This window comes from Notamacropus eugenii, chromosome 7 (assembly GCF_028372415.1).
Source record: "Notamacropus eugenii isolate mMacEug1 chromosome 7, mMacEug1.pri_v2, whole genome shotgun sequence".
Classification (NCBI taxonomy): Eukaryota; Metazoa; Chordata; class Mammalia; order Diprotodontia; family Macropodidae; genus Notamacropus; species Notamacropus eugenii.
In genome coordinates, this window is record NC_092878.1 from 19,586,808 (window position 1) to 19,600,639 (window position 13,832).

Consider the following 13,832-nt stretch of genomic DNA (forward strand, 5'->3'; position numbering starts at 1 on the left):
TTATGGTTTGCCAAAATTCCCATCAGGAAGAGCAATTGAGTGTGCAGTAGCACCCTCTACCCAACTCTGAGCAAAAACTTCGCCATCAGCATTCCTTCCTCAAGTTAGGGATTTGAAGACTTCGCTGAAGAAAAGTAGCTCCTCCCACCAAAAGTTTGGGGATCCTGATCTAGAAATTAGTCACAGAAAGGATCATGAGATCACAGATTAAGAACCAAAAGGTTCTTAGAGGTCATTGAGTCCAACTGTCTTCAATTTGCCAAAGAAACCTAAGCCCCAAACACAGGAAATGGCTTTCCCAATTAGAAGCATTTAATTCCTGACCCTCATTCACGTTCTTTTTTCTTGTACAATCCTATCAGGATATTGATTTATCTGCATGTATTTGGAATCAAGAGAGCTGGCATTAATGTTTTCCCATAAACATGTATAATCCTCAGAAGACAGCCAAAAAGTTACAAACATCAAGAATTTAAACTAATTCATTTGTCACAGAATTATAATATGACTCAGAATGTAACTAGCATATGACCTTTCAGTTCCACCTTAAAGCAACTGACTCTCTAGGATCGCTTTATCACATTCCATTTCTTATTGATACTGAGGTGAACCTTATCAAGTTTCTGACAAGTCATATTCCAGATCCTAAATTCAATTTGGGTATTGTAACTTTCCAATGAGACTCATGATATGCATCTGATTAATTTTGTGAAAATAAAGTGTTGAAGAGTTGTCAGTTTCAAAGTAACCTAGTATATAAATGAATTCTCACATCTCCTCCTCCATCCCCACGTTATCCCATCCCACCACAACCATAAAAATATCAACAACAAGTAATGTAGGTTGCAAGTCCCGGTCTTGTTTAATTATAAAGCAATAAATATTAGAAGCACAAATAAATTGCACATGTGTGTAAACAAACTGTACAATGACTGAAGAGAGTTCAGGTAGGGTGGTATGGAAGACTCCAAGAAGCATAACTTTGTCATCCTGAGTGGGAGGTAAACTGAGGGAGAAGGCACTTTAGAAGCATTTGCGGTGGACAATGGATGGGCCAGCCTCATCATACTCTTGTTTGCTAATCCACATTTGCTGGAATGTGGACAGGGAAGCCAGGATGGAGCCTCCAATCCAGACAGAGTACTTGCGCTCAGGGGGAGCAATAATCTGGAGAAAGAAAGGCAAGACTTTTCCCATCAGTGTTCAAATTCTGAATGACATGGATAAAAAGAAATCAATAGAAAAAAATGCAAGTCATTTGTGCTGGGTTGCCTAGGTTTTCCCAAAGCTTATCAAAAGTAGTCTACTCTTTTGTGGACTTTCCCTCTATTTCCATGTAGATGGCCTCAAATATTTCTATTATCAAAGAGTCTTCAGGATGAGAAATGCCCTCCCCTTCTAGGGCTATACCAAGAGCATGGTGTAGTGGTAAGGAGGATGGAATTGCTATCAGGGTACTAGGGTTCAAATGCTTGTTCCATCACTACCCATCTGGTCTTGGGTAAATTGCTTAATCTCTCTGAGCCTCAGTTTCCTGATATGTAGATTTTGTCCTCTGAAGTCCCTTCGTATGTGACTGGTATGTCCTTGGCAACAAGCTAAGGACAAGGGTGAAAGGGAGATGTATATTGGTAAATATTTAAGAATCAGACCAGGGAGGGGGATTGGGGAGGGGGGAAGAATGTAAGCACAGCACACTTTTATTTCTAATCTGCACTATTAGCATTTTCTTCATCATATTCTTAAGTCTAGGCATTCAGTACATCAATCTCTGGTTTGTATTAGCATTTCTCAATTTCTGACAAATGCCTAAATTGAAAATTTAACAACTGACTCTTGCCAGCAAGCATGAGCTGGTTCCAACACACCCCTGGACTTAGGTAGATCAAAGGTGAAGGACAAGGACAACATGGGTGCCACAAAGACAAAATGTGTGCCAGGAGCTATTCTGAGATCTATCTCATGTGAAAGCATTTTCAAAGTCACATGTCCTAGGAATGGGGACTAGATACTAGAAATAGAGAGGGTTAAGTGCCTAGCATTGATAAGATAAATGTGTGAGAGCTTCAGAATACAATCCTTCCAAGGTTTCAGAATCACCAAATCCCATATCTTACTCTTTTCCCCCAAAGAAACTCTTTACCTTAATCTTCATGGTGCTGGGAGCCAAAGCAGTGATTTCCTTCTGCATGCGGTCAGCAATACCGGGGTACATGGTGGTACCTCCAGATAAGACATTGTTAGCATACAGGTCCTTACGAATGTCAATGTCACATTTCATGATACTGTTGTAAGTGGTCTCATGGATGCCAGCAGATTCCATACCTAGGGACACATGGTGGGAAATTAAAAAGAGTGAGCTCAGGCAAACAGAGGGAAGAGGAAGAACAGGATGATATATGTAAGCAAGCTGCCATCAGTTGTCTCAGCAACATATGCTCTCCTATAAAATAAAATCCATGTGTTGGTTGAACAGGTGTTTCCTAAAAGGGTTGACAGCTAATCTACAACACACTGCCAGGTAATGGAACACTGCATTTCTCCTCCATTTGCCATAATTATGTCAGCAGTTATTAAGAATAGGGGCAAAAATATTCATTTAAGATAACATAGTGGGCATTACCAGACTAGCGCTAGATAATGGTCCGAAAAACTCTACTCTGAAATGATTTCTTAAGAAAGGATCTCCAATGATGCATAATTCTGACTAACTTAGGAAGGATTTTCTGATTGAGAACTCACAGGAATAAGTCAGTTTCCACTACTCAGTCAAGTCCTTAAGTGAGATAGAGCAATATTCATTGTATGACCTTGAGAGTGAAATCTATACCATCCCTTATGTTACCAAGGCAAAACCTTTGCTTTTACAGTAATTATTCAGTGGGACTGACAGAGGAGATTCATAGTGTTTAAAGAAAGGCTTTGTACTTACAGCCCAGGTGGGCCCTATAATAGTTTTAGATAGAAAATAAAATCATAGAGCTGGGAGAGACCCTAGAGATCATCTAATCCAGAGTTTTGCAAATTGTACTTCAAGGAACCATGTGTCTTAATGAGCTTTCTGTTGTTTCATACTAGGCATTAAAAATAATCATTTTAGAGGATTTCTCTATATGGCTTCTGCCAAAGTTTGTTTTGTTTGTTTGTGGTTTTTGTTTAACTGAAGCACTCTCTCACTACAAAAAGTTCAAGAACTACTAATACAGTCATAGAATCGTAGCTTTACAGGGACCTCAGACACTATCTGATCTAATAGCCTTACCCTACAGATGAGAAAAGTGTCCTATACTCTCATTTCCCTAGTAAAGGAGCCAAAAGTCAGGTAGATCAGTAAATTGCCCAAGTTGGTGGCACACAGGATTAGAATTCAAGTCTCTTGACATCTCCTCCCCCATCCATCTACTGTTCATTCCATTACACCTTACCTTTGGAATATGGGAAGGGTTCTTTGTCCCTAATGTCTACATGGGAAAAATGATTCATTTGGCTCATTCCTTCTACAACTCACCAATGAAAGAGGGTTGGAACAGAGTCTCAGGACAGCGGAAACGTTCATTGCCAATGGTGATGACTTGACCATCAGGCAATTCATAACTCTTTTCCAGGGAGGAGGAAGAGGCTGCTGTAGCCATTTCATTCTCAAAGTCCAAGGCAACATAGCACAGTTTCTCTTTGATATCACGGACAATTTCACGTTCAGCTATAAAAATAAAAGGGGGTCAGTCAAGTCTGGAAGTACATCCATTGTTGAAAGGAAAGTAAGTCCGTTGGAGAAGGGAGCTAACAGAACCCCAGGGAAAAACCCACATTGCACACCCAGGAGAACGAGAGTCAGATTCACTCACCAGTAGTTACAAAGGAGTAGCCACGCTCAGTGAGGATCTTCATGAGGTAGTCGGTTAGATCCCTACCAGCCAGATCCAGACGCATGATGGCGTGAGGCAGGGCATAGCCCTCATAGATGGGGACATTGTGAGTGACACCATCACCAGAGTCAAGAACAATTCCTATAAGAAAGAAATAACAAAGATAAGATAAAATTGTAAGGGCAGCAAAACTCTTTAGTCACAACAGACCCAGAAGTGAGAAGCTTGCTTCCAATCTTGGCTGCTGACAGATACCAGAGCTGGGCATTGGCCCAGGAAAGATCAGATCTCTCCTACAGTAGAGAATACATTTCCATGTAATGGATGCTAAATGTGAAGCCAATCAGTCACAGCTCACACTTTTAAATAATGAAGTAGAAAAAAATGACTTCAGTATACTTATCCATGACCACATCTTACCAACCACACCCGCCTTAAAGATTATAGTATCCTGTTTTTTGTATAATATGTGTCTTGTTTCACTACTGCAGAAAGGTTATGAACACTTTAGGTAGGAAAGACAAATAAAAACTACTTAGCAGCATTTTACTCTTTCTACTTAACCGTGAATCTTGTGAAGTAAAATATAAAAATGAATCTATTGATGCACATTTTGAAAAGAATGAAAATTTACTTTTGGAGTTTGCGTGGTACCTTTCACATTTGTAAGTAAATGTAAAATCTCTCTATTTCAGTTTGCAACATGTTGCAGGTTCTTGCCTATGATACGATGTGCCTTTGAAATAATAGGAGATTTGTTAAAGTTCTTATCATACTTAGGAGGACAACTGTCCTATAAACTCCTGGTGTTATTACTGTCTCATTCTCCACACATTTTCCAGGTATACTCTCATTAGTCCTATTAATGGTCCAGTAAGATAGGCTAGTCAATCAATCAACAAGTATTTAAGTACCTACTATGGGATGGATACTGGAAAAAATGGGATTATTTCCTTATTATATATGGAAAATAATAGAAAACTAAGTAAATTACCTTGTGCTGCAAGTTTTTCCAAATTTTCATAAAAGCTCTATTCACTAACCTAGATTGTCTCCTCAGTTAAGACAGAATATCTTTCATACCTGTGGTACGGCCAGATGCATACAAGGACAGCACTGCCTGGATTGCCACATACATGGCAGGGACATTGAAGGTCTCAAACATAATCTGAGTCATCTTCTCTCGGTTGGCTTTGGGATTCAGAGGGGCCTCAGTAAGCAGAGTGGGGTGCTCCTCTGGGGCTACACGAAGTTCATTGTAGAAGGTATGGTGCCAGATCTTTTCCATGTCATCCCAGTTGGTGATAATGCCATGCTCAATGGGGTACTTTAGGGTCAGGATACCTCTCTTGCTTTGAGCCTCATCACCTACATAGGAATCTTTCTGACCCATACCCACCATGACACCCTGTAGGGAGGAGAAAAGAGATGGGAAAACTGAAAAGTAAAGCTCCTTCTCTACCAACATTGATTAGTAGGCATCACTAACCAAGGCAAAAAGAGATGAAGTAGTTTGTGGTGGAAAGAATTCTAGATGAATTCAGAAGACTGGATTTACATCTTAGCTCTTAGTTTTACTGGCCTTGTAACTAGAAAAGACACAACTTCTTCAAATCTCAGCTTGATCAACTGTAAGATGGAGATAATACATGTACTATCTACTTGAGACTTTTTTTAGGAAAACATTTCATAAAGTGTCACATAAATGCAAGTCATTGTTAATAATAATACTATTTTGTGTATGTGTATATATGTATATGTATATATATATGTGTGTATATATATGTATATATGTTATATATGCTAAATAAGTGCAGAACTTATCTTCCCCACTATAGGAATGGATGAAGGAAACAAACTATAGAAAATCATTTCACTGAAGAAAACATAATAGGGACAGAACTACAGATATCACATAGTAATAGCTAGCATTTATGCAGCACTTTAAGGTTTGCAAAGTACTTTATGAATGTTATCTCATCCTCACAAAAGCCCTAGGAGATAGGTGCTACTATTATCCCCATTTTGCAGAAGAGAAAACTGGAGTTAAGTGACTCCAGGGTCACATGATTAATAAATGTCCCAGGCAGGATTTGAACTTATCCCCATTCCACACCTAGAGCTCTTGTCCACTGCTCCACCTAGATGCTACTAGGATATCTCTCATTTTGTAAATGAGGAAACTGTAATGAAGAGAGTTGAAGTGACTTGTTCAAGTTCCCATAGACAAAAATAGCAGAATTGTCATTCAAACTAAGGGAAATTATGTAAAAAGACTACTTTAATTCAAATGAATATATATACATATATGTAAATATATACATATATTTATACATGTGGGGGGGTATAAAACTTCCTTTATGAATGACACCTAAGGGGAAAAACTTTAGAATTCCCAGAAGGAATAAAAAATTACAAAGAGCTGGGCTATTATCACCCTAACAGTGAAATTTAATCTCCACAGAACCAATATAGCATTCATGTGTTATAAGAAGTTCTAACTAGACCAGCTTGGCAGCCTTGCCTGGTTGGCATGGTGCAGATACTCAGAGGGTGACATTTCTTGTAGTAAACAAGGTGGTATATTACTAGCACCATTTCAGTCACTTATTCAACGATGCCTGGATTTTTAAGAAGCCATAGTTAGAGATACGAGATATAACTGAGAGTTAGTACTCTCTTGAAGGAAGAAGGAAAATGGGGGTGCAGGCTGAAAGGAGTTTTATTTTTGTAGAATTCTGGTAAAAGACAGAAAAAGGAAGAGAAAGCAATGTATATGGGAAATGGAAAAGAAGCTACACTTTTGCCTGATAATTCCAGAGGGCATTCCAGTTGGGAGACAGTAGGTAATGGGTTAATACTTAGGAAATGGACTCCTTCCTGGTATATATCTATAGGGAGAGCCAGAGAAAGAACTTTAAGTTCACTGGGAGGATTTCAGTGAATCTGTTTTTGCTGGTGTTGATTTTGGTTTAAGTTTTTGCTTCCTTGGCCTTGGGACCAGTTAAGCCATCAAGGTTAGTTGGGAGGGTCAAAAGCCAGATTTGAAAGAAAGGAAGGAGATGTAGTGGAAAGAGCTCAGGATGTGGAGTCATGAACTCCCAGCCTCTGGCATTAGCTGTGTGGCCATAGGAAGTCTCTGAAACTCAGTTTGCTCAGCTGTAGTAAGTGTCTATCCCCAAGGGCTATTTTGAGGCTGAAATGAAATAGTTCACATAAAGTGCTTTTCAAACCTTCAAGTACTATACAAGATCATAGTTCTAGAGCTGAGCTGGATCTCTGAGGTTATCTAATCCAATCCTCTCATTTTGCTGATGAGGAAACTGAGACTGAGAGGTTAAAGTAACTTGGCCAGGGTCACATAGGTAATAAGAGGAAGAACTAGGATTTGAACCCAAAACCTCTGATTAAAAAACTCATACAAATGTCGAGCTATTTTGTTATCGTTCTTCTCCTTTTTGTTCTCGAAGACCAATGGCATCATGAGGGTGATGTCATTATTATTAAAGATACCGTGAGATGAGGGTGAGGAGGATCTGAGTAAGAGAAGAGGTATGGAGGTCAGAAGAGATGGGGGGAGGGGTTGCTGGTGGAGTAGAAGCTCCTCCAGGCTGCAGATTTGGATTAGAGATGAGTGCAAAGGTTACCTGGTGGCGGGGGCGGCCCACGATGGATGGGAAAACAGCACGGGGCGCATCATCGCCAGCAAAACCAGCTTTGACCAGCCCAGAGCCATTGTCGCAAACCAGAGCGGTGGTCTCCTCGTCGTCACACATCTTGCTGAGGTCTCAAGGAGTTCTGTGGGTGGAGGAGAGAGAGGGGAGGGTCACTCTCCAGAAAGTGAGATGGAGCTGGTGGGGGGTGTAGACATCAACCAAGGAGTTTCCCTGAAGGGGGGGGGGGGCTCTAGGGATAAAATAGGTGGGAGGGGGGCTGCATTTGGGCTCCCCAAAAGGAACCAAAAAAGCGATTGAATTGCAGGGGTGGGGCGTCTGAGAGAAAGAGGAGAGGAAAGCAAAGCAAGAGAGGATGAAAGACAAAGAACTGGATGAAAAAGCATTGGCTGGTGCTCGAGGAGAGGGTCACCCTTCCTTTCTGTGGGGTAACAAAAAGCTGTCAGGGACCAATGACAACTGTACTGAGCATTCCTCCGACTTCACTCCCTGGCGCCTGCCCTCAGCATCCCCAGTATCCCCATCCCCTGCTCCTGGACCAGATGCTGCATGGCCCTGGCTTAGGACAAAGCTCCTCTAACTCAGAGCCCACTCTTAGGCTGGGTCTTAGAGTCAGCCCATCCAGATTCCAGCCTGGGCTCTAGAAAGCTTGCTTTTCTCTATACGGGACGCAGGACGGTAGGCACCCCCAGCCGTCTATGCTCCCCAGTCCCGGTCTAGAATGGGAAACCGAGCAGCTTGCCAGACCCCTGCGCCCACTCAAGCTGAGAGAAGGCTGGGGAGTGGGGCGTGGGAGGGGTCGTTCCCAAAAGAACGAGAAAATAAAAGAAAACGAGAAATTCTCTGTCCATCCCCTATCCTATCTCCAACATCGCCCAAGTGGAAAGACCAAATAGGAAAGTCGGTACAAAGTCAAATACGTTTTTTTTTTTTCGGGAAGGGTCGCAGCAGGGAGAGAGACAGACAGAGAGAGAAGAAAACAGCAGAGAAAAGTAACTAAAAGGCGCCAGGAAGTCAAGCGTGCGTCCCCACTGCCCTGCTCACCCTCCCTCCCCAGCCCTCTGTCCCGAGCCTCTGGTGCTACTTGGATGGATGCGACGCTGCGCCAGGTTCTGCGCTGACTCACCAGTTCAGCACCCGCGGCTCCAGCTCCGGGGTAGGCAGACGCTTGGTGTCTGGGGCACGGCAGCCGCGCCGCTTTATACTGCTTTGATGGACGGTGTCAGTTGGGGCCGAGTGGGGCCAGGGGGTGGGGGGACCCAGGCTTGCCACCTTGCCCTTATTTGGTCGCCTTCACGCCATTAGGGAGCGCTGAGTCCATTCATGGAGCCAAAAGAAGGGGAGAGGCAGAACAGGGGGCCCCCAGACCATGTAAGGTAGGGGAGGGGGACAGTCAAGGGGATAGCCAAATAGGGAGTCCAGGGAGGGGTAGGAGAATGGGAGGAGGGGGAGGGGGAGGGAAGGTCACACATACCCTTTTCCTGGGGGATCACTGGAACGAGGGAGAAGGGTTTCTCATTGAATTTGGTTTGACTCTACAGAATCATAGATTTAAAGATGGAACAAACTTTAGAGGTCCTCTAGTTCAACACTTCATTTTACAAATGAGGAAACTGAGGTCCGCAGAGGTAAAATAACAAGGTTACAGTGGTGGTACCAGAATATTCAGGAAAGATCTCTTGCCCCAAACTTGGCACACTTGCCACCATGCCACTGTAAATTTTCAACCAGTCATAACTATGTAGCAGGGTTAAGGCCAATAAGTTATATACAGATGATTAAAGAAAGTCTGGCATGAGGTCCTCTTCTAGGAAAAACCTGGAAGCTGATCCATGTATGAAGAAAGTGGCCCCATCCTTCTGGTGTTCCTAAGCAAGAAATGGGGAAAGAGATAAAAGGTACGGTTTTCATGAACATTATAGTCTGGCACAATAAGGCCATTGAAAATCTGTATCTTCATGGCAAAGAGGCAGGTAGCTGGGTAGGAAGAACTACTGGGTTTCTGGAGATGAATAACCCTAGTGTCGCTATATACACTGCTGAGTGAAGATAGAAAAATAGAGCTGACTGCTTTGTGGTGAACAAAACCTCTTATTAATCAAATTTATCAGCTGTTATTGTACCCTATCACTAGAGGAGTGAGAGAGGAAGAAAGAGAATGAGTGATTGCAAGGTGGAGAGAATTTTCAAGTTTTGCTCAAGAAAGAAAAGCATTTATATTCCAACCCACAATTAATTAACTAGTTGAGCCCTAAGCCTATATCATACGTGAACTAGCTAGACTGTATTTGTGTGATTCCAGGGTCCTGGGAAGAGCTCGTCCCCCTATCTCTCTCTCCCCCCACCTCTGCCCCTGCAAATATTTCTCCCACCCATTCTCCGATGTTTGCTGGACATCTTTTAATGGTATAAAAAGCTTTCATTTCAGTTAGAGATGTCTTAAAATGTAAGTTCCCTTTGAGAAATGCAACACACTAACTTAAATTCACATGCAAGAAGACTGCCTTAGATCCTTTCTTGCTAAGAAGTTTCAGTGAGGATTTCAAAGAGAGGTTTTCGGTAAAGAAGGGTGTGAAAAGTTAAGGAAAGATCAACTTCATTCATAATTTTACCCAGCACTGATCCCCTTGGATCTATAAATCTTTAAAGGAGTTATATTTTGTTGTTTTGTTTATATGCAGTTTTCTTCTAGTCCATACCAGTTAAAAATAGAAGACCAGGCAGGCATCCCTCAGTGGAGTGGGCTTGGGAATGCTGAGGAGGCATTCAGAGTAGAGATATGGGTCCTAACTGAAAATATCTAAGGCCTGCCCCTTTTCTCCTCAACCATGTTTGGGTTGGTCTATGTAAGAAACAGATTAAGCCAACTTTGGTGTTGAGCTTGGCTTCTTTTCCTGGAAAAGACACCAGATGCTCATCTATTTGCATTCATATTACATGCAATGAGTATGTTATACAGGGTGTCCCAGAAGTCTTCAGTATGAATTCTGGGACACTGTGTATTTAAGGAAGGAGGAGTAGATGTAAAAGATTAGTTCTGCTTAACCATGTATACATGTAGACACAAGATGAAGTGAGGTTATAATCATGGTCATTCTTTCAGGCTCTATCAATTGGTCTTCCTTTTTTTAGAATTAAGACCATCTTCCCATTGCTTTATGGTATAGTGAAGCTACAGTTTGTTCACTTAGGACAGTAATAGAGCTTATTCCTCACTCCCATGATTTCCAATTGCAAAGTGCCCCTTAAGAAATCCCACACTGAGGTAAATAACATGGGTAGAAATGATGGCACCGTCTCCCCTTCTTGGGAGGCTCACTGGAAGCCTGTTCAGCAGCTTTTCAATCTTGTTACATAGAATCAACTAACCTAAAAATCTCCACCCAAGGAAGGACTAAAGGAGAGAGAGAGGAAGAAGGAAAAAGAATGATTGCAGGGGAGAGAATTTTCAAGTCTTGCTCGAAAAAGAGAGCAGTTATATTCCAACCTACAATTAACTAACTAGTTGAACCCTAAGCCTATACCATATGTGAACTAGACAGACTGTATTTATGTGATTCCAGGGTCCTGGGAAGAACCCATCTCCTTAACTCCCCTCTCCCACGCCCCCCAAATATCTATCAATTCCTCTTCCTTTTGTAGAATAGGCCCCAGGAGGTGACGTAGAAGACCACTGGAAGATACCAGATAGATTATAGGATCACATTTAGGGCTAAATGTTCTTATTTACTTGTTTGGGTCCTCAGTGCTTAGCACAGCACCTGGCATATTAGTAAGTGCTTTATATAGTTCAGCTGCCTCATTTAACAGATAAGGAAACCAAGGCCCCTGAACGGTTTAAAGTGACTTCACACAATTAGTCACACAATTAGTAACTGGCAAAACTAATATTTCAACCCAGGTCCTTTGACTCCAAATCCATTGCTCTAGGAGTGTCGGAGACCTTTCAGATGACCCCAAACTGGTCCAAATCACCTGGAAAAGAACAGAACTTTGACCCTTTGGCCTCCCCATACCTCTGTGAATAAGAGAGTAGAATGTCCTTTATCTGCACATGTACAGAAATTTGCTGAATGCTGCCTGTATCATCCTAGGTTAGATCCAATGTTCTTCTGTGACTACAAAAGCCAAAGGCCCTACATTCAGAATGTCCAGAAGACTGTAGTGCTGAAGTCAGGCCCTTTGCAGTGATAATGTGGTGAACATGCCAGGGGGCAGAGCTAAGTAGCAAAAAGAGGCAATGCCTCTTCGGATCCCTGTTTTTATTCTCTGATTAGAAGAAGTCCACATCAACCATCTATAGGGAACAGAAAGAATCATAATAATATTTATAGAGTCCATTCAGATTTGCTTAAAATAAAATATTAAATAAATATTGAATATAAATATTAAAGAAAATATTAATAGAAAATAAAATAGACTTAGATATTTTATCCTATTTGATCCTCACAATAACTCTATGAAGTAGGTGCCATTATGATCTTCATTTGACAGATGAGGAAACTGAGGCTGAAAAGTTCATTGACCTGCCCAGTTAGTAAGTGAAATAGAATTTGAAATCAGGTCTTTCTGACTCCAAGTCTAGTAGTCTCTACTACAGCACCAATAGAATGGACTGATAGATTAACAGTCACTTATCTCAGCTGTTCCTGCTTTCAGAGGTGCCACAGTATTTACATAGAAGCTGGTAACTGATAGCCCTGGTTGAATTCCTCTCCAATCAGACTCTCCCAGTCACATCCTGCATTCCCCTGACTGAGGGAGAAAGACTCCTGGGTCCAGATTGCCAGAGGGAGGAGGGGGGAGACAGCCCTCCCGAACAGGGACAGCTGATGTCCTTCACACACGTGTTTCTTTTTATTTCCTTCAGTTGGCATGTCCCCACTCACCAGTGCCCTCTGGCTGGAGCTGGTTTTTCACTTGAATTGAAAGAAGAAAGTGTGTGTAGGAATGGGAGTGGGGGTGGGGGAAAAGCACAGAGGGGAGGTCACATCATGAAACTGAGAATTCAATACCAAGGGACTGGCATTCTCTGAATATATTTTCCCACATTTTACGTGCAGCCCCCAAAGAGGCTGAGCACTAGGGAGAGCATTCCAAACGCAAATGGTTGTCTTCCCAGATAGCACATTCCTGTGGTCACTGTCATTTGACATGTTGGGGCCAACTGCAATCAGCTATTTACTAAGACTCAGAAAGAGGGGCTTAGAGGGGTGGGACAAAGAGAGGGAGAGAAGAGAGAGAGAGAGAGAGAGAGAGAGAGAGAGAGAGAGAGAGAGAGAGAGAGAGAGAGAGAGAGAGAGAGAGAGAGAGAGTCAAGATTCCAAAGTAGGTTGAGTCCAATTCCAGTTACTTCCTGGCTATTACCCTCTACCCTTTCAGGAGTCAGAGTCAACACACAGGGATTTCTAGGTAGTGTCCTAATTCCTTAAAAGGAGCTTGTCCTTCAGGAATGTTTCAAGAGCTAAAAAGCTCACAGGTTTGCTCCTTAATTTAGTAAGCTTCCTCTCTAGCTCAGACTTAACTGACTACCATGCTGGCAGTCATTTTATGTATGGAATTTCCATTTTTTGAGGGTTACCTGCAGCAACCCTACCTTTCTTGGACAGCCCAAGCTTGGTGTTAGCCTGCCCAGGTTTGTGTGTAACACCTTATTTACAATGAACAGAAGCATTAGAATGAACCAAAGCAATCAGTTGTCAATTCAGTGGGTGCTACCTCATGAGTTGGGAGGTTCTGGTGTTTTCAATGCCTTTGCTGACACAGGTAACCAATCAATTTTTAGGTACCAACTATGTGCCAGCCACAGTGCTAAATGATGGGAATAAAAAGAAAGGTTAGAAACAGTCAAGAAACTCACAAGCTAATGGAAGAGACAAAATGCAAACAGCTGGGTACCAACAGAGACACACACACACATGCATATATATACATATGTATGTGCATATACATACATACATATATACACACACATACACATGTACATCCATACACATATGTATGTGCATATATACATATATGTATATATATGATAAATTGAAGATAATGTTAAAAGGAAGGAACTGTCATTGAGAGAGACCAGGGAAGACTGCAAACGTATAGCAGCCAGAAGATCACCGTACTCAGTACTGTGATACTGCCTCAATACATTTCCCCCCACGTCTGTAATGTACTCTCTTCTTCCTTTTGTCTCTTAGGATACCTAGTCTCCTTCAAGACTCAGATCAAACATTGCCTTTTATGTGAAGCCCTTCATCTTTCCCAGTTCCTCGTGCCCTCTTCTGCCAAATCT

General features: G+C 42.0%; 1 protein-coding gene across 1 annotated transcript; it reads right to left on the minus strand.

Moving 5' to 3' along the window:
* Window positions 1-839: 839 nt before the first annotated feature.
* LOC140514555 (actin, alpha cardiac muscle 1) lies at window positions 840-8,859 on the minus strand. Its single transcript, XM_072625028.1, has 7 exons — window positions 8,667-8,859; window positions 7,514-7,664; window positions 4,950-5,274; window positions 3,846-4,007; window positions 3,509-3,700; window positions 2,144-2,325; window positions 840-1,167 (listed from the first exon to the last, which is right to left on the minus strand). Exons 2-7 carry the CDS (start codon window positions 7,640-7,642, stop codon window positions 1,024-1,026), a joined length of 1,134 nt encoding a protein of 377 aa, XP_072481129.1. The 5' UTR covers window positions 7,643-7,664; window positions 8,667-8,859; the 3' UTR covers window positions 840-1,023.
* Window positions 8,860-13,832: the final 4,973 nt, after the last annotated feature.

What these genes read in the sequence shown, in the direction of transcription:
- LOC140514555 (XM_072625028.1), bottom strand. Translation starts at nt 7,642, where the DNA reads ATGTGTGACGACGAGGAGACCACCGCTCTGGTTTGCGACAATGGCTCT. An exon ending in TGGGCCGCCCCCGCCACCAG is followed by an intron (nt 5,275 to 7,513) that starts GTAACCTTTGCA and finishes TCCTCCCTACAG; the next exon opens with GGTGTCATGGTGGGTATGGG. An exon ending in CCAGCACCATGAAGATTAAG is followed by an intron (nt 1,168 to 2,143) that starts GTAAAGAGTTTC and finishes TTCTTTCTCCAG; the next exon opens with ATTATTGCTCCCCCTGAGCG.